Consider the following 18,128-nt stretch of genomic DNA (forward strand, 5'->3'; position numbering starts at 1 on the left):
GGATTTTTGCTGACATGATTTTAAAGAAAAAGGAATTTTAGGTGGAGCATCCTTAACGTCATCCGGTTAACAACTGGTCTTTGTGTTGCTGTTTCTGCAATTGTTACTTTTACAAAATGGACAAGTGCACATTCTGTCATGATCTTGTTTTTATTATCCCAGCTTCAAATGGGAGTGCAGAGCTTTTTCAACAGTTTAGCTAGTCAGATTAAAAAAAAAAAACAAACACCATCCCACCCCCACCCCCCCACCAAAACCATGGGCTAGATTTATTCTGAGAATATAATCCATCTCTTATATAAAACCTCTACTAATCAGTCCCAACAAAATTCAGATTGTTCCCAGGCAAGCCCTCCCAACCAAATCCCCAGCAGCAGAAGGTACATTAAAGTAAAATGTGCAAGAAAAATAGGAACTATCCCATGCCCATTGTATCTCCCTGGAAAAAAAAAAAAGAAAAAAAAGAGGGATGAACCATTGGTTAAAGCAGTAAAAGCAGTATCCCAGCATCCCAGAGAGATGATTTCAATTCCTAACTCTGTGATATGGATAAGCTATTTAGGACAGCTTTTCATTAAGAATAACTAAATAACAACACAGGTTTTTTAAGTCACTTGAATACTTTCAATTTTTTGTTTTCTTGCTATCTGCCTCAGTTCATTGACAGGAACATGGGAACAGCAATATAGACAGAAATACTGCTATGCTCCAATGAGAGAACCAGAATAAACACTCCTGTCCCAGTGGCTCCATTACCTCCTTTGCCACAGTGTGCCAGTGCTGGTGGCTTTCACACACATCCATGCGCTCCTTGTGGAAGAACCGGCACTTCTCGGGTACCAAGAGGACATCACTTACAAATTCACCCACTGAAAAACACAAGGGCCACAGTTCATATTAGTCTAGCTTCCAACAGCAAATAAAGCCTCCTGGAACTCCCCAAAAGCGCACTCTGTGCATGTGTGTAGAGGTTTCAGAAGAACCAGGCAGAAACACCAATTTAAGTGCAGCCATTTCTGCTTGCCAAGCCAAGTTTCTTGGCCAACACAACTATTAATGCAAAATGGGGTCTTGCCCTGCGCAGCTCCAGTTACCTGCTTAAAAGCCAGAAACAAGAGTTTTTTCCGGGGCTTGTCTGGTTTTAAGTGCGATTTCACAAAGGCACACTCAGATCTCTTAAGTGGTTTGACAGGGTGTCAATACTCAAGACTAGCCAGATGATTGGCTCTCTTGGGTCCAAAGGAAGCTGGCAAGGTCCTTACATGGAATCACTTCCGTAGCTCGTGGATTTTTCCTTAACTAAAATCCAAACTATATTAAGCCACGACAATGTGCTTGAGGGTTTGGTATAGTCTTAAATGCAACAAGTCACACCAGCTCTAAATATTATTTATGAGCATCTAAAAGGAAAATAAAGCCTGAGAGAGTCCAAGGTAAAATGATGAGCATGGGGTGATCCTGCTGACCCCAAAAACTGAAGTGAATGCAGAGTTTACAGCGCAAGTTAACACACAGTTGTTCTTCCATGAAAGGATTGACTGAAGATATTTCACCCAAATCTTTGAGACGACTGTGTCTGCACTAAGAAGTTTCAAACTACTGAATCACCTATTTTCAAATGAGCTGCATCATACCAAAGTTCCTTCATGCTGTCTGCTGCTGTAACAGCCTGGAAATTTTTATATGCTAAGAGTGTTATCTATGTTTTCAGTATCTGAGCAAGTCTTGTTTGATTTTGTTTTGTTTTTTTTTTCCAGATGTTTTAATTCAAGATCAACTGCAGCACATTCACTACCCTAACCAAAACACAGAGAGCTGCAAAATAAACTACAAAAAAACTACACAGCCTAAATTTGCTGAGAGTCAGCAAATATATTGCATTCCAGTATCTAGATGACCACAACCTCACTAGCATGAGGAAGCTTTGGCACAATCCTTGTTCCAAACCCAGACTTTTGCTTTTGTGGAAGATGGGAGAGATCTCTCTGCTGTACAGACTCTACTTCAGTTGGACTTAAAAGCTATTTAGCTTAAATGTCCATCATGGTTCAGCTTGGTACCAACACATATGAATTACAGATCAGAACTAAATAAGCATCACGTCCTATTATTACCCAAAAGTCCCAGCAAACACTGCCACTGGAATCCAAACATGAAATTTCCTCCAAGCTGAGGTTTTTCTCTCTTTCTTGCAGATTCAAATGCTGCATTCATTAATCGTAAAATAAGGAGAGAGCTAGATACTCTGAGAAGACCAGGAAAAGATCTTCAGCCCAAGAGTTTCAAAGCAGCATTCCCTGTACACATGACCAGCAGCTTTAGGAGCTGTTTGTTAAAACTGGAGAAAAGCTTTTAAGTCAAAGACTTTTCTCACAGGAAAAGACTTTCAGAAAAGACTTTTCCACAAAGCAGAATTCTTTGTCAAACCAATCTTTCACACCATCTTTTCAAAATATATTTTAAATATTGTTTGCATAACCAATTTTTTTGCAGCTCCTTACTGTTCATACTAAACAATCATGGATACATCTACAAAGTACAGAGAAGTTAAATAGTTTGGAGTTCGATTACCTAATAACTGAAGACAATGAATTCCAATTACCTTCATCATCCCTTTGCAATTACTTACATTTTAAACTAAAAGAGAGATTGTATTTTCCCCATTTTCTCATCTCAAAACAGGCCAGTTAGATTGCTGAGTTAATAATTCATCCTACTCTATCAAGAAAGGTTTCTGGAAAGAAAAGTAAAACTGAGCAAACTTTAAAACCAAGGGACTCAGTTCTGGGAGCTAAAGGCAGAAGATTCATGGGTTCTTCTCTTGACTTGTGAAATACAAAGGAGTTTTCCTTGTTGGGGGGGCAGGGAAGATTAAATAGGGTATGGTGACAGGATCTTACCTCAAGGTCCCCTGTGTATTAATGCATCAAGGAAAACACAACTAAGAAAGGGAACAAAAACCCATAGTTTGACTATAATCCCAGAGAAATGCATCATCCATTAGCAACAAGTAATTTGTGGAGTCCTGATGACAGATTTTATAGACATGGACACCAGACATGCAACTCAGATCTGAAAACCAAAGCTGCCTCACAAGCTGGAGCCTGCAAATCATGAACACTGTGAAATACACTAATGAAAAACGTGAATAAATAATTTAATGCTGATCAAATTTCAGGGCAGTGTCAGTAAAATCAGCTTATTTTTCAGCTGGAGAATAGGCTTGGGGAACAATTCTTTCTAAAAGAGATGACTCCTTATAAATCCAGGGATCTTGCTTTTCATCCTTACTTCCATCAGAAGTTCTCCTTATGAGCAGGAGATGATCATAAGAAGATCCTCATGATCTAGTTGGGCATGGTTGTTTCCAAAACCTGAATTTCCACATCTATAAAGACAAGCACCTTTCTCCCAGGATGTGTCCACAATAAATTTTATGTTTAATGAAGTGCTTTATGATTATCTCACAGAAGGCATTACATAAAGGACAAAGAACACACATGGTTCTGCTGCTTTGCTGTATTATCCCATGTCAAATCACATGATAACCTGAGATAGGGACACAAATTATGCAAACTGGTTCCTACTGAATGCTCCCAGCAATCAGTTGGGAGAAAAAGAAAGCAGCTGAGACTAAGCTCACTCCTAAGAACACACAGTGCAGTGGGGCAGTGCAATGTCACCTACAACCTATGGGTCAAAAGTCACAAGTTAACCAGTTAAAACATGCTGCCTGATTCCAGTGGGTGGGGACATTCTGGAAAGCACCATGAAATCCATCACAGTGTATCTCATATTCTTTCACAGTTCAAAATGGGGACAGGAGATACAGCTGCAAGAAAAAGAGCCTCTTTGAAACAGCAAAGTTTAAATATAGCCATGAAATAAAATAGAGATCTCTTGCCAAGACCAAGCAGGAAGCCTGAGCACACTGATCATTTAAGTCTCCAAGGCAACAAAATATTAAAGCTTCACAAAAATAGGATCAAAGTATTAAATCCCAGTGTCTTTGTGGTACTCAGATAAAATAGTCTTCAGGTTTTTTTACGGCATTTGCAGAGAGAATGGGGATTTGTTTCTCATGCCAGGCACCATTATTCTACCACAGCTGTTACCAAGTTGTCGATCTGCCCCAGAAAGGCAGAGTTCCATCTTGTGCATCTTGTAGAAAGATAAACATTTCAGAAAAAAACAAAACAGTGGAAGGTGTGGAAATGACAACCTGATACAAGACAAGCCTAACAAACTGAGTTGCTCTCTCCAGAAGAATCCAGGAGGCAACTCCTTGCTTCTCCCACAGGAATGCACAGCACACCCACAGCACACACTCACCCAGGCACTTGTACGGCACGACGATGTGAGTGTGGTCCTTGCACTGCTTCTTCCCACGCTTACACCAGCTGTCAATGCTGACGGGCTGGTTGGCTTCTACCACGTTGGTGATCTGAAGGTCTGGGTACATCTGGGGAACAGCACAGAACGAGAGATTTCTCTCCAGGAAGAACAGAATGTGCAGAGCAGCTCCTACCAGAGTAGTGAGGACAATTCTCTACACAAGAACAACTCCAACTTAGGAACAAGTTGGAGTTTGCACATGGACACACAACTCTACTCTGGATCAAGCTCAGGGCAGGTGGAGACTAAAAAAGCTACAGCTGTTTGTCACACAGGGCTTCAGAAATAGATACGCCACTGCCTTGAGGCAGGAGAAAGCCAGGTAAGGGCAAGAGCCCTCACTTGGCACTAAGCTGAGAAGTCTGGATTTGCACAGCAGTGGAGGAGGAGCATTTGGGTATTTGGGTTTGGAGGAGATGTAGCTGTTTAATTCTTTCTGGAGCAGCACAATACACCCTGGAACAGCAATCACCAATAGGGTTTAGTAACATCTTCAGACTCTCTCATCACTTGTCAAATTATGCACCCACCTCCTCAGGTTTCCTCGTGCCTGGTCCATTTATGATGTATTAATTTGATCGTTATGCCCTGGTCAAGTTCTCAAGTCCAGACACTGACTTATATATAGGCTTCTACCACGTGAAAAAAATGCAGCCCCAGTTATATCAGCCTTGTAAAAACAGCTGAAAAAGTTTTCCAGTCCAGACACAGTACATTCTGTTGCTTTCCCATTTAAAAAAATACACTCCTTGTGGTATTTTATGTGCCTGTCACCTCAGATGAGCACTTAAAGACACTGGACAAGACCAATATGTTACGGCATATCTGGAACACATTAGGAGATTATTATCTCCTTTTCAATAAAGTCTAAAGAGCTTAAAAATACTGACAAAATTTGATTAAAATATTTTTCTAACATTCTGCCTGATCTAAACACATCACTAAGACCAGCATAGCCACATTCTAACTAGAATAGGTGTCAGGTTCCATTTGACACAACAGAAAGCAGATACTGGTTAACCAGCTCAGGGGCAGAACACTGGGGTAAAGCCCTGCAAACAGATGAAGATACCTGGACTTACAGACCAAGGATCTTCTGTGTCAGCTGATCTGAGGTAGTTTCTAAATCCCACTGCAGTGTCCTCTCTGCTCTTCCTGGACAATTACACAGCAGGACAGTGCAGAGAATTGGACTAGGCAAAAGCAAGCGCATCTCCCGCAGGATTAATTTGCTACTGAGAAGCTAAACTGGAATCCACTTCCTTCACAGCAGTGAAGATTCAGGATAACACAGAAAATCTCACCTCCTGGCAGTATTGCAGAATCTCCTCCTTTTTTCCAAAGCAGCTCTTGGTCCCAGAAGTGTCAGGTTCCCATTTCCCAGTCTGGATGTTCACATGCATATTTAGCTTCCCGCAGAACATGGCAATTTGAGGTTCTGCCACTGCAAACCCTGTCCCAGCATTGGCTGCAAGGGCCTGTGAAGACAAATCAAAACAAAACACCTTGATTGCATTATCTGATCAAAGACTCAACTCAAAAGAACCGGGAACCCTCTGGCATCTTCTCAGACAGCTCCTGCTTGATCCAGAATATCAACAGAGTCTTGCAAACTATTTTGTAACATTCCCTGAGATGGTGAGCCCATCTCAAGTTTTCACCAGCAAGGCATTTGTTTTCCCAAACCCTGTTTTTTATAATTGAAACAACAGCTTACCAAAACCAAAAGTAATTCCCTCTAAAAGGCTGCACCTACATGGACTAAAACAGATGTCTGAAAAACTTACCAAATAATCAATACTAATAATTTCTGGCAGAAGGACCTCTGTGACGTTACACACAAGCAGGTATTACTACTACTAATAAAATAACTGCAGCCCCCTGAAAAATCCTGCTTCTTTTGCTCAAACATACAAATAAAGATAATTTCTACTGAATCAGAAAAAAACAGCTGTGAAAACCAGCTTCTCAAAGGCTTGTGTCTCATTCACTGCACTCTTATGGGGAGCCGTTTCAGATGTGTATTCTGTGCACTTCCCAGACTGCACCAACAGACAAGAACCTGACAGTCCAGACCCACATTTGGGTCAAACTGCAGACTGATCAATGAAAACAAGGTCAGGGCCCCTTTCTGAAATCTTGCTGGCTGACCAAAAGAGGAAAAGAAGAGTAAATTAAATTGCAGACTTTTTTTCTGAGAAGACCAAATGGATGCTGGGAGCTGAACATGCTCTCCTTAAATAACTACTAGCTGTTGTAAAACAGAAAGAGGCATAAGGCAAAAAAAACCCAGATGAACTCCAAAGCTCTTTAAGGTGTTTAGGAGAATGGAATCCATTTCAACTTCTCCAGATAGAAACAGCAATGCACAGCGTCTGCTGGCCTTAAGCTGCTTTTCCTGGCAGGCAACACAACCCCAGGCTACCAGTCCTGCCTTCATATTTAACTTTTTTGTGCACTGAAAAATGCACGAGTTACTGTGGACACTGTTCACTCCCTACCGCCTGCAGACCCCCATGAACTCTTATCAACAGCTGTATGCTTAAAGGACATAAAGGGAACAAAGAGTAGAATTCAGCTGGACAACTTCTTTTTGCAGCTCTTAGTTACAGGATATTAGGAAAGAATATATTTTAATAACTATTACATTTAGCTCATTTTTCCCCCTTCCCCTTATCTCTCTGCCTGGAGATAAAACATTTCAACACTCAGTCAAGGATTGTTTAGTGCTGAACACAAGATTAGTGCTTGGAGGACAAAACCAACCTGAGCCACAAAACCATAAATTCAAGTATTAACTGCAGAAAAATGACCCCCTGAGTTTTAAGTACTATTCACCCATGCATCATTTAACAGAAACAGTCTTATACAAGGGTTTTTACTGCCAGCTCTGACCCCTCCAGCCAGCTCTGACCAACAGATGCTCATGACAGCATGTTTTAGCACAGACCACAAAGTAATGAAATATCAAACTACATGTAAAAGATATTACAGCATTGATGTCCCAGTATCAAAATGCTGCCAAATTCACATTCACAGTATACACAAGTTTACTGTGGGTACGTTTGTTGTACTCTGGCCTAAGGAAAAAAGAGTCAACAGTCCTGTACCTCCAGGTACAAGAGGAACTCTGAGGAATAGACTGAGGTTAGGAATATGGTGCAGTAACTTGGTTCTTGCAGAAATCAAGCCTTTAATAAACATCTTACAAGTGAACACACAAGAACCTGCAACAAGTCTTGCACCACCCTCCTCCCTTATGTCTTTTCAGAAGAAAGAAGCAAACGTAGAATGATCCTTCAGAACTACCTAAACACACAAACTTTTTAAGAGGCCATTTTTATCTCTCCAAGCAAACACCATTTTGGTACCAACAATCATTTTCCAAAGAGCACAGGACCTAACACGCAGGAAACAATCCCCAAAACGATTTTGTTCGATGACATCACAAGCACATCCAAGTTCCAACCCTGGAAAAAAACTGAAAAGAAATGCAGATCAAGAACCCAGGAAGCATTAACCCTTGTAAGAACACAGGGCATCAAAAGAGAATAAATATATGTGCTATGATGGCACTGCTGATACCTGAAATCTGACTCCTTCAAAGCAACTTAACAAGTCTGCAGCACAATAAAGGAACTTTGTGAGCAGGAGAGGTGCAGGATCCACTGAGAGGCCGAAACATCCATAAGTAATCCATTCATCACACTTCTTGCATGAGCAAAACTCCTGTTCAAACACATACCAACCTCCTGAAATCATGACCACCCCCTATTTACACACTGATTCGAGGCAGTGTTTGTTTTTGCTGCCTCTCCAGCTTGCTCCCTGCAAAGGTATCTTTCCTCCTTCTTGGATTGCTCACATAGCTTGCATATCAGTCGAGTGCTGTTGCCGTAGCTACCAGAACATGCTAAGCCCCAATTCACAGCTGAACAAACTAGACTAATTACTTGCTTGATTTCATCACTTTTAATCAACCAGGAGAAATCTTCTCTTGAATTGCGCTGTTGGGTGAGTTAATGAAGTTTGAGATACATGAGTTGATTCTTTAACCCCAGGACCTGCAAGGCAAGGTTTTTGAGCAATGGGCTTCAATTTTTCCTCCACTGGCAATCCACTCCAACCCTCAATCATATAAGTCATTTAATTTAGTGCTTTAATCTCATTTTAGCTGTAATGAGAGAATACAGCACCTCCAAGCTTCATGGATGCCACACCTTTAACACTGACACTTAAACAGGTAAAAAGGTTACCTTTTGGGACCAAGGAACTTTCTGACATTTCCCACAATTGCCTTCAGTGTATGAAAACTGGAAGCGGATCCCTCAGGCTACACTCAAGCATCACTCTGCAAAAGGAAGGCTGCAGAACATGTAAACAGGCATGAAGCTTGGGATAAAGCCATGTCCTTAGTTAAGCCCTTTAGTACTTCAGAGAATTCACCCATTCCACATTGCAAAGGGATGAACAAACTGACAGCACATTTTTCTCTGGGAATTTCCCAGCCATAAATGGAAGCAGCTGCTTCTTTTAGTACTGGGAAGCAGCTATTCAACCCCTTAAATAAGCAGCCTGACAGATCTGGAGGGCAACACATGCATGATGGAAGAAAGTTCACCCAGTTGTGTACGTCCCTATTGAGTATTATTTTAGCAGCTATTATCCTATTAATATATACATGTAACATGAGAGCAAGACAAATGTTACGTGGGAAAAGACTGTTCCATAAGCCATTATTTCCCTCACCAGAACTTGCATTTACAAGATGTTTTGGGAGAAACTGGGCTCTGCCTTTTGGCATAATTCTGTAATCCAGTTTGCTTTCCAAGACCAAAGATGTCTTCATTCCATAAACACAAATCTCTGGCCAGTTAATGTCAGTTAAATTCCTCACCCTGCCAGCCAGTGTCCAATTTATGGTCCTGAAACACTAGAATTCAAGCCTCTAAATCCTCCTTTTCTCTGATAGAAGTGTCTGCCCAAGTATCCTGGTTTTTATTTACTACTGGCCTCTTCAGCTTGTGACAAAGGGTTTGATGTGTAAGCATTACCCACCCTGAGGCCTGGGTTCCAGGTGCTAAAAAGGGTTATATCTGTTCTTTCTGCAAGTATCCCACATCCCAAAGGTGGGACACAAGGCTAGAGACTTTAGTAAGATAAAGAATATTTTACATCTACCTCTGAAACAAAAGCAGTACATTGCAGTTCTGGTTTATAAAGACAAACATGAAAATGACATCCATGTCCTTTACCTTTTATTGCCAGGATCTGTTAAACATCATCACAACATAACTTATTTCATATGCTGTCCATACAGCTCCCTACGGAATGCTATTCTGGAAAACCTTCTGGCATGCTGATGGGGACTTGAGGATTGAAGGGTGATTGGAACTTTTCTCGTGTGAAGAGAAGCTGATAATTATAATTCACAGAAATTAGTTCCGGAGAGCTTTCCTTAATAGCATAAAGGTATCTGCAAAACATCATATTTAACTGAATTCTCCATTTTCAGTGAGGTCAAACATGACCGGAGCCTCATCCATCTAATCAGATTAGCCAGAATGAGCGTTTATTCCAACAAAACCATAGTGGATGGGAGCTTGAGAAGCATGGAGAGCCTGTGAGGAGAATCCACATCACCCATGCTTTCTATTAGGCTTCCTGTAGAGCAACACAAGAGTAGCTCTCTGCATAAAACCATAGAAGATTAAATTGTTTTAAGACTGAAACTTCAGCTGCTAGAATTTATGAGCTGCTGAAGAAAGGTCCAATAGAGAATTGCATTGACTTGGTGGCCAGAGAACAGAATACTGGCTGCTGAGGGCATACCCTGCCTTAACTGACAAGGCAGGGCCCTTTGTAGGACTCTCTACAGGTGAGATCCCAATTCCTGCTCCTGAGAGTTACATGTATTCCACAACCAGTTGTTACTACACTGACAAAAAAAAAAAAGCCGGGCAGCACTTCAAAAGATTACTTGCGCTGCTTGTTTTCAGTTAAACTAAGGCCCTCAAAAGCAATACTGGTTATTAAATCATGGTCCACGTGAACCACAAACTTTGGAACGGGCTGCTCAGCAGTGTCCTTATTCAGATAAATCACACTGCCCACCTTAAATTAAAGGAAGAACTTTTTCTGTTTTTTTTTTTCCCCTGTTTTTTTTTGGTGTTTGTTTTTTTTTTTTTTTTTTTAAATTACATTTCCTCCTCTGTCTGGGCAACTCTGCAAATCTCCCTATGTCAGTGCAATACTCACAGATACGGAGGCTATAAATTGAACACTTTCAAGACCACTGAGGAATTCTAACAGTTCCTTTGACACAAAAACGAGCTCTGTTACCTTACCAGCCTTCCTGTGAAGGAACAGCCCTCCACGGCTGCTGGTTTTGAATGTATGGGGATTCTAATGATTTGCCCTTTCTGGGCTGAAAAATTTCTGTGCGTGTTTGTGCAGGGACTCAACTGCTTCAACTGCACCCCCCATATTAGTGTTCCCTCCAGCTGATGCCCATAGGCCTTTTTGACAAAATTAAGAAGAGCCGCAGTCACAAACTGAAGCTATTGGAAGGAGAACAGCTGGGCTGGCATTGTAAAGCCCAGCCCTCCTGGATCATAACATGCCATTGGGCCCTTAAATCTAACATTCATTGCCATGAATCTCACCCGGGAATTAATGGTAAGTCAGTATTCAGGAAACCAACACTTGAACTAAAAAGTGACGGAAGTTGGCAGAAGAACTTTACACACAAGAACTTCTTGACAGAATATTTAAAATTCCCCTAGTTTTGGATTCATAATTTGTAAATGCAAGCAGAGCTCTCAATTCATGCTTCAAATAGTGTTTCATGCATTGTTTTCCTTAGCTCCTCTTCCTGCTTTTATTCAGCAGATAGGTGGCTTGAACCCAGGAAGGCTAATGAATGCCTGACACAGCAGGCAGTAAATCTACAGACTAGCAGCTCATCCTAGCTTTATTGCTCTATTTTTTTTAAATTGCTGATAATTACAATAATGCACATGGGCAGGGGTCCAAGACAGGAAGAATTACTGTCTGCAGGCAGATCTGGTGTGAGCTGATAATACCAGCCTGGGTTTGCTTTTGAATTTAAATGGCAGAAATCTCACTAAAGCAGCCTTTGGCTTGCTTTAACTTGCTGGAAGGGGTGGAGTTCTCATCTGCTTGTCCTTTACTGACACTTGTGGTGGAGGAGTCTGCACCAGCAGAGAACTGGGAGCCAAGGCAGGAGCTGCAGTGGTAGATGGGATGCAGTTTATATTTAGATGCCTGTGTTTACGGCTGACATGAAGCCCTGAAGTTCAGCGACAATAATCCATGTACTTCCATGTGCGCTGACAGCAACCATAGGATTAAAGACCTGCTGCAGCCTGAAGCATTCCTTACTGCTTTGCACATTCCACCGCCTTTCCACAAGGAAAAGGGGAGATTTCCAAGTACCTTCAACTCATGGGCAGCCATTTTGCCCTCAGAAATTGTACTTAGGAAGTATCAGGTTATTTCCCCGTCCCCCTCTGGTTTATCATGCCCCATAAGGGCCTACATGACTCAAAGAGCACATAATCACCATGTGAGACATTTGCTCTGTGAACTGCTGCATTCAATAGGGAGTGCCACACCACAGGCAGTGCTAGGCTGTGGGAGAGGTGATCAAATCCAGGAAAGCCACGAGTCAGCACTGCCTCAGCTTCCTGAAGTTGCTTGTGTAACACGGTTGCATTTGGCATCCTCTTTTCTATCCCTGGAGAGACAAAGTTCATAACAACTCCACTGGAACATTCCCTGAACAAATGTTACTGTACCCAGAACCGTGTCCTTTGAAAAAGATTAATTTCAGGGCCTCAAGCTTTCAAAAGTACAGCTTGGGGATAATGGCTGGGAGTGGAACAGTTTAACACAAAACTTCCTCAAAAACAAGGGTAAGAGAAGAGGAAAGCACAAACACTGACAATACTCAAAAGTATTGTCAGGCTCACAGGTAGGTCTAAATAGGTTTACTCAGCCAGGTCACCTTCCATGTGTCACAAGGATGTCAGAGACAATTTCCAAGCTGTGTCAGACAGACTCACTCATGGCCACTTCCCTCCCTTTGCAGCAGAACACTGCCACAGTGCTATTTTGAAGACCCCTTTTTACAGCACCACCCTAAGTCCTATCCCAGCACAGAGAGCCAGGCCTTTTTAACACTGGGCTAAACTGAGGCACAAAGTGAAGTGACTTGCCTAAGGTCATCCAGCAGCAGGCTCAGCTCGGTTTAATGCCATCTCCTCACTCCAATCTGTGTCATCACTCTATCTTGCATGGCCCAACTAATTACCGCTTTCCCACATTAATTATTTGGGCATCTAAGGCACAGAGACCCAAAATGTCCAGTTAGTCAGTCAGCAAGTGAAAACTTGATTGCAAGTTAATGTTTTCACATTCACTAATATTCTACTGAAAAAATTGCCATGGGGCAGTTTTGCCTTCCTGGACAACCAGAACAGAGATCCAAACTAAAGCCTAAGGACAGCTGCTATGGCTTAATAGTGTTTGTGAAGTTTAACTCTCAGGTCTTTCATTTCTGAGCTGATTGTTAATATGAACCATACTGTTGATACCACAAAGGCATCACTGAGAACAGCACATGTGGAGGAGTACTGAGAGATGCTATTTTGTAACTTCTCCATGGTTTGATAGGAGAGTTCGAGCCACCTTAAGGCACTTTAGCTACACAAGGGTTAGGGAATATAATCACTGTAGTTACTAGGATACAGATTCCACAATACACAGGAAAGTACATTCAGAAAAACTTTCAACACTTCAAAGCAATTTGTTCAAGGCAAAAGTAACTCCTGTACTAAAACTCATCACAAATCACACACCCACACAAGTTCTCCACTAACTTCCCTAGTGGCCAAATCTGGCAGAAAGGAGACAAAATAATTTGTTAACATCAGGCAGAGAAAAATAAACTCCTTACTACTGATTCAAAGTGATTTAGCATTCCAGGAGGGAACAAACTAAAATTCCTTCCTCAAAACAGCATGAACATTTGTTTTACAGATCTCGTGAAGCTCACTGGGAGTTGTGCAGAAGAGCCACTGCAGGAACCTGTGGCTCCGCATTCCATCTACTAGTCTAACCACTCAGCTGACTCCAGAGAAAAAGGCTGCACTGACTGTATTTCTATCTAAAACACAATGATCCAAAAGGCAAGCAGGAAACTAAACTGAAGGGTGTATTTTAGCAGGCAAGGAAAAATTTCTGAGAGAAAAAAAAAGGCAAGATAAAATAATGATAACAAGCAGGAATGCAGTTTGCAGTGCAGTCTGAGTTTGGTTCAAGTATCCATCCCATTATAGATGGTTTTCAGCATCACAGATTGCTTATTTATGTGCACAGACTGCACATGCTTTCAAACATGATAAAATACTTTGAATTTCCAAGCCCTGCAATTAGGCTACAAAGCAACTTCCCAACAGCACACAGGAATGATTTGACAGGTCCTGATTTGACAGGTCCTGCTCTGACCACGCTGGAGCTCTGCAGGTCATGCCTATTGCTTTCCACCTCTAAGTTCACAATCTTCTGTAAAAAAAACCCAAAACTCAATCCAATTAATTGGTAATTGTGTCCTCCAAACAGTTCAGATGAAATTTCAAATATGCACAGGAAACCATGATGTTTTTATGTCTTGGTTTTCCAAACCATGCTAATGACCACCTTTTGAAAGCTGGAAACCACTAAAATACAGGGCTGCTTTTATCCTAGCTGCTGCTCCCTTGGCTCTGCCTAGCTTATGCTGATCCAGAACAAAATTAACAAGTTACCAAAAAAATATGGAATAGCCTTGTTGTTTCCAGAATAAAAACTTGGGATACTTTTATACTTTAAGTCCAACCCAAAAGGTTACTTCAATAAATTTCAAGTCAATGAAAACAGTCAGCAGTAAGTATCTCTTACTGAGAACAGGTAGCAACTCTGGCTCTTAGTAAATCTATTTAAAAATAATGGAAGTTGGAATTTTAAACCAAAACTATTTTCCCATACACCTCCTCCTGTTATTTATTCAGAGTTGTTATGGAGCATCTTTCAGGCAGCAGCTTACATGACTGCTCACACACAAAACAAAATCTTTTAAAGAACTTTGAATGTCTAGGTATGCAGAAATCAGTGCTTTAAAGAAATTCATATATTGGCACTGTAAGTTTGTTCAGCTTTGGTAAACAACACATTTTTCCTTAAAGAAAACTTCAATGTGAACACTGTGCCAAGAAAGTTCAGTTTACAGTTAGCTGCTGATTAGGAAAAGTTCCTACCACTCACAGCAAAAAACAAACAAAACCACAAAAAAACCCCAACCTCCCCCCCCCAAAAAAAACAAAAAAAAACAAGGCAAGAGAATTAATTTAGCAAAACCATCTCAAACTGTCACCAAAAGAGTCTTTAATTTTCCTCACTGCACCTATTTCTGACCCCAGCAATAACTCCTATTGCTGCCAGCTGCCTTCCACTACTGCCAGCAAACTGAAGGTGAGAGAGCAAGCCCTCAAGCGAGGGAAGAATGAAGAATACCAAGCACCACCCTAGTTAAGTATGGAAGAGGCTGGAGTGCTGGAAGAAGGCTCAGAGCAACACTTTTACTTCCAAGAGTTTGAGGGCAAAAACTTTATTTGCTCATTTTTAAGCTTACACACACAGCCAACCAGTCCTCAAAAGATCCTGTGACTACCAGCAGAATTCAGGCTCAAATCTCCCAATTTACCTTCTTCCAAAGCAGAGGATGAAAAGTAGACTTCCATCCATTCTCTAGAACTCAGACACCTGGATTAAGCAGTTTGACACACAAGAAGTCAAATTACAAAAACCCTTTTGAAGTAGCCCCAAAATTTGTCAGCAGCAGGGTCACAGAAAGTAAAGGACCTCAGCAATGGCTTAATGTATTTCATTTTTTCCAATCTTTAAAAGCAATCCTTGGTAATTTAGCAGCATTTTATTTCTGAAGCATTAATTCATCAGCTGGGGTTTAACAGTCACAGCACCACCCCACAGCTAGGCTTGCACACAAGCTCTAATGGACATATTAACCAGCTCCTTCACAGGAAGCAGCAGAGCTCTACTTAGAACAGCTGCCTAATGCTATTAGAAAATTAAGTGGTAATTTATAGAACAGACTCAAGCTGGCTGGGCTGAAATGCCCATAACTGATTTTGCTGATCCAGAAAGTAAAACTAGTTTCACAGAAGCAAGCCTAGAACATCCAATATTCTAGGATGTATTTCAGGGCTATCACTGCAAAATATTTACCTGGGTTTGCATGTTGAACACCTGAATTTTTTATGCTGAATTTTACAGCTCTTCACTCTATTGAGCTGTATCAGATTGTGCAGCACTGCATGGAAATAAACAAAATGGGAGTGGTGATTTTTATCTTTGATAAAATGAGATTTTAACTTGTTAATAGTGTCTCCCAGGTTTCAGTGGGAAGCATGAACCCTTTGTACACTGATAATTATTTCCTTGATGTCCGTTTAGTAATTTTCTGAAAAGTTTCAAGGTAGGGGAGAGAATACGATTCTTTTCTGTCAGCTTAGCTGAAATACAATTGACCATAAGCTAGCGGAAGAATTTACATGCTACAGCTGCACCCACCTGATGGGCAGGTTCTTGATTAGTTTTAACTAATATGACACCTCACTGAGGGCTTCTAAGCACAAAACAATCAGGTGCTGAAACCTTTTTTCCAAAGGTGGAAGCAAAAACTGCCCGTTCTGCAATAGCAAGGGAAATCACTCTCTGAAAAAGAGCAGGCAGAACAGTTTCAGACGATCTTGTTATACCTTAAAGAGGCACTATAAACCAAGAATTTCCATTACTTCAACTGATATTCCTCTTCAAGGTCTCTGAATGTATTAGTATTTATTAATTTGTTTTTTAAACCCCTTTTCCGGGCTGTCCATCACAGCTGGAGGAACTGTAAAGAAAACTGTCAAGATAGACTTGTTTGGAATGCTTGTGTTCAAAATGACCTATCTTCCTGCCTGGGAAAGGCTATCAGGCAGGGAAAGAAGTGACTATTGACTTTTACTTAGGCTTTTCTTTCTCCTGCTCAGGAGATCCAAGATGCTCTTGGAGACATGCTTGAATGAGAAAGAAAGAAATGGTGAACCTTCCAAACAAGTTTTGCTTTCCTTGACCCCACAAGCAGACAAGGACAGCAATGGAAATGCTGACTTAACATGCAAATCTGATCACTGGGATGGTGGTTGGAGGGTAGATTGATCTGCCTATTGATGCAATTGGCCACTCACCATTTTCCTAGCCATGGGCAGAGTCCTTTCAATAGTGCTTTCTCAAAGTCAAAGGATGAAAATGTTGCATAAAGTTCTAACCCTGGGGAATGGTGGTTTTATGCTTCACTGGTTGACTTCAGACATGGCCCACTAAGGTGTTTTTTAAATTCAGAAACCCAGCTATGCACATCTCAGCTGTAAATATTAACTCTGCCAGAATCTGGCAAACCCCTGATGTTGATTAGCCCCACAGAATCTTCTTAGATGTCTCAAATCATAAGAGAGCAGCACACAAGAAAGCTATGCTAAAATTATAGCCTGATATGCAATAGCATGAGACAGCCAGAAGCATAAGTCATTCTAATATTATTACTTTGGACATCTTACCAAAAAGAAAAATCATTGAGAGCCCAAATGAGTTCCATGTTTTAATTATCCTGGAGGCTGCCTCTCCCTCCACAATTCCCAGCCAGCCTGGACAGCAGTGGGACATGGATTTGTGTTATGAGGCTGGGAACATTCTGAGAATATTGCACTGAGAACTTTTGTATGTCATTGTAGTACTTGTTGGACAAAGAAAACAGGTTTGGTAACCAGCACAAAATGGACTTGTGGGTGTCAAGGCTGCGTAGGAACTCTACAGCCTGGACAACAAAGGCAAATGGATCATCTATTCAGTCACAGCCATACAATTGAGTTAGAGGCTGTCCGTATTTTCATAGTTACAACTGTCAATTAAAGGTTCTGAATGTTAACCCAGAGAGGTGGGGATAAACAAGAACAGTCCTCTGCTTTGGGTTGTTGCCGAAGTTAATTCACTGCAGGAAGCATCTTAAAAATAGTGCCAAGCACACCATTTTAAGTGGCACCCAAGAGTCAAGGTGGGGCAGACAGGACCAAGTGTCCACTTAAACACAGCAGAGAAAAACGAGAGCAAGAAAGTGTCTCTACAGACAGCACTAGGCCAAGCATTTCCATATGCAAACTAAGCCCTGGTTTCATTTTTCTGTGATATAAGCATTTCAAGTCTGGCTCAAGTTAAAGATGTTCCCATCCTGATGCATTCCAACAGATTGTCTCAATCCAGCATGTTCAGTCTCTCCGTCTTTATTTTGTACCTTACAGGACATTTGGTGTATTCAGCAGCTTAATGATTATTTTAATCCTCTTCATTAGTGAAGAGCATCATCCTGGACATGCTATAGGTAGAGACTGTGAGATGGATGCTGCTCAGAGATCTATCTGAAGAGCCACTTCAAGGCAGAACAGTCATTCCAAGGCAAATACTATAAACCAAAAAGAAATCTCTGCTTTGCTTGATCTGGTGTATCTAAAGCTTGCTGTTATAAACAGTAAAAATCAGCTCTCTTTTATGGCCTGAGAAACAGCTTAGAGCAGGTCAGCAGTATCCTCTTAAAAAAAAGGACTCTCAGAGACAAT

At 41.2% G+C, this 18,128-nt stretch overlaps 1 protein-coding gene across 7 annotated transcripts in view; it reads right to left on the reverse strand.

The window, feature by feature from the left end:
• Window positions 1-18,128, reverse strand: part of APLP2 (amyloid beta precursor like protein 2) — a 46,832-nt gene that overhangs the window by 19,038 nt on the left and 9,666 nt on the right. For all 7 annotated transcript variants that reach the window (XM_039721865.1, XM_039721864.1, XM_039721863.1 and 4 more), the window contains exons 2-4: window positions 5,700-5,873; window positions 4,333-4,462; window positions 757-869 (exon numbers count right to left, since the gene is read on the reverse strand). In XM_039721865.1, coding sequence (XP_039577799.1) covers window positions 757-869; window positions 4,333-4,462; window positions 5,700-5,873 — 417 coding nt within the window. The remainder of the gene's footprint in view (window positions 1-756; window positions 870-4,332; window positions 4,463-5,699; window positions 5,874-18,128) is intronic.

The sequence above is a fragment of the Passer montanus genome, unplaced genomic scaffold (genome assembly GCF_014805655.1).
Source record: "Passer montanus isolate IOZ18808 unplaced genomic scaffold, ASM1480565v1 scaffold47, whole genome shotgun sequence".
Lineage (NCBI taxonomy): Eukaryota > Metazoa > Chordata > Aves > Passeriformes > Passeridae > Passer > Passer montanus.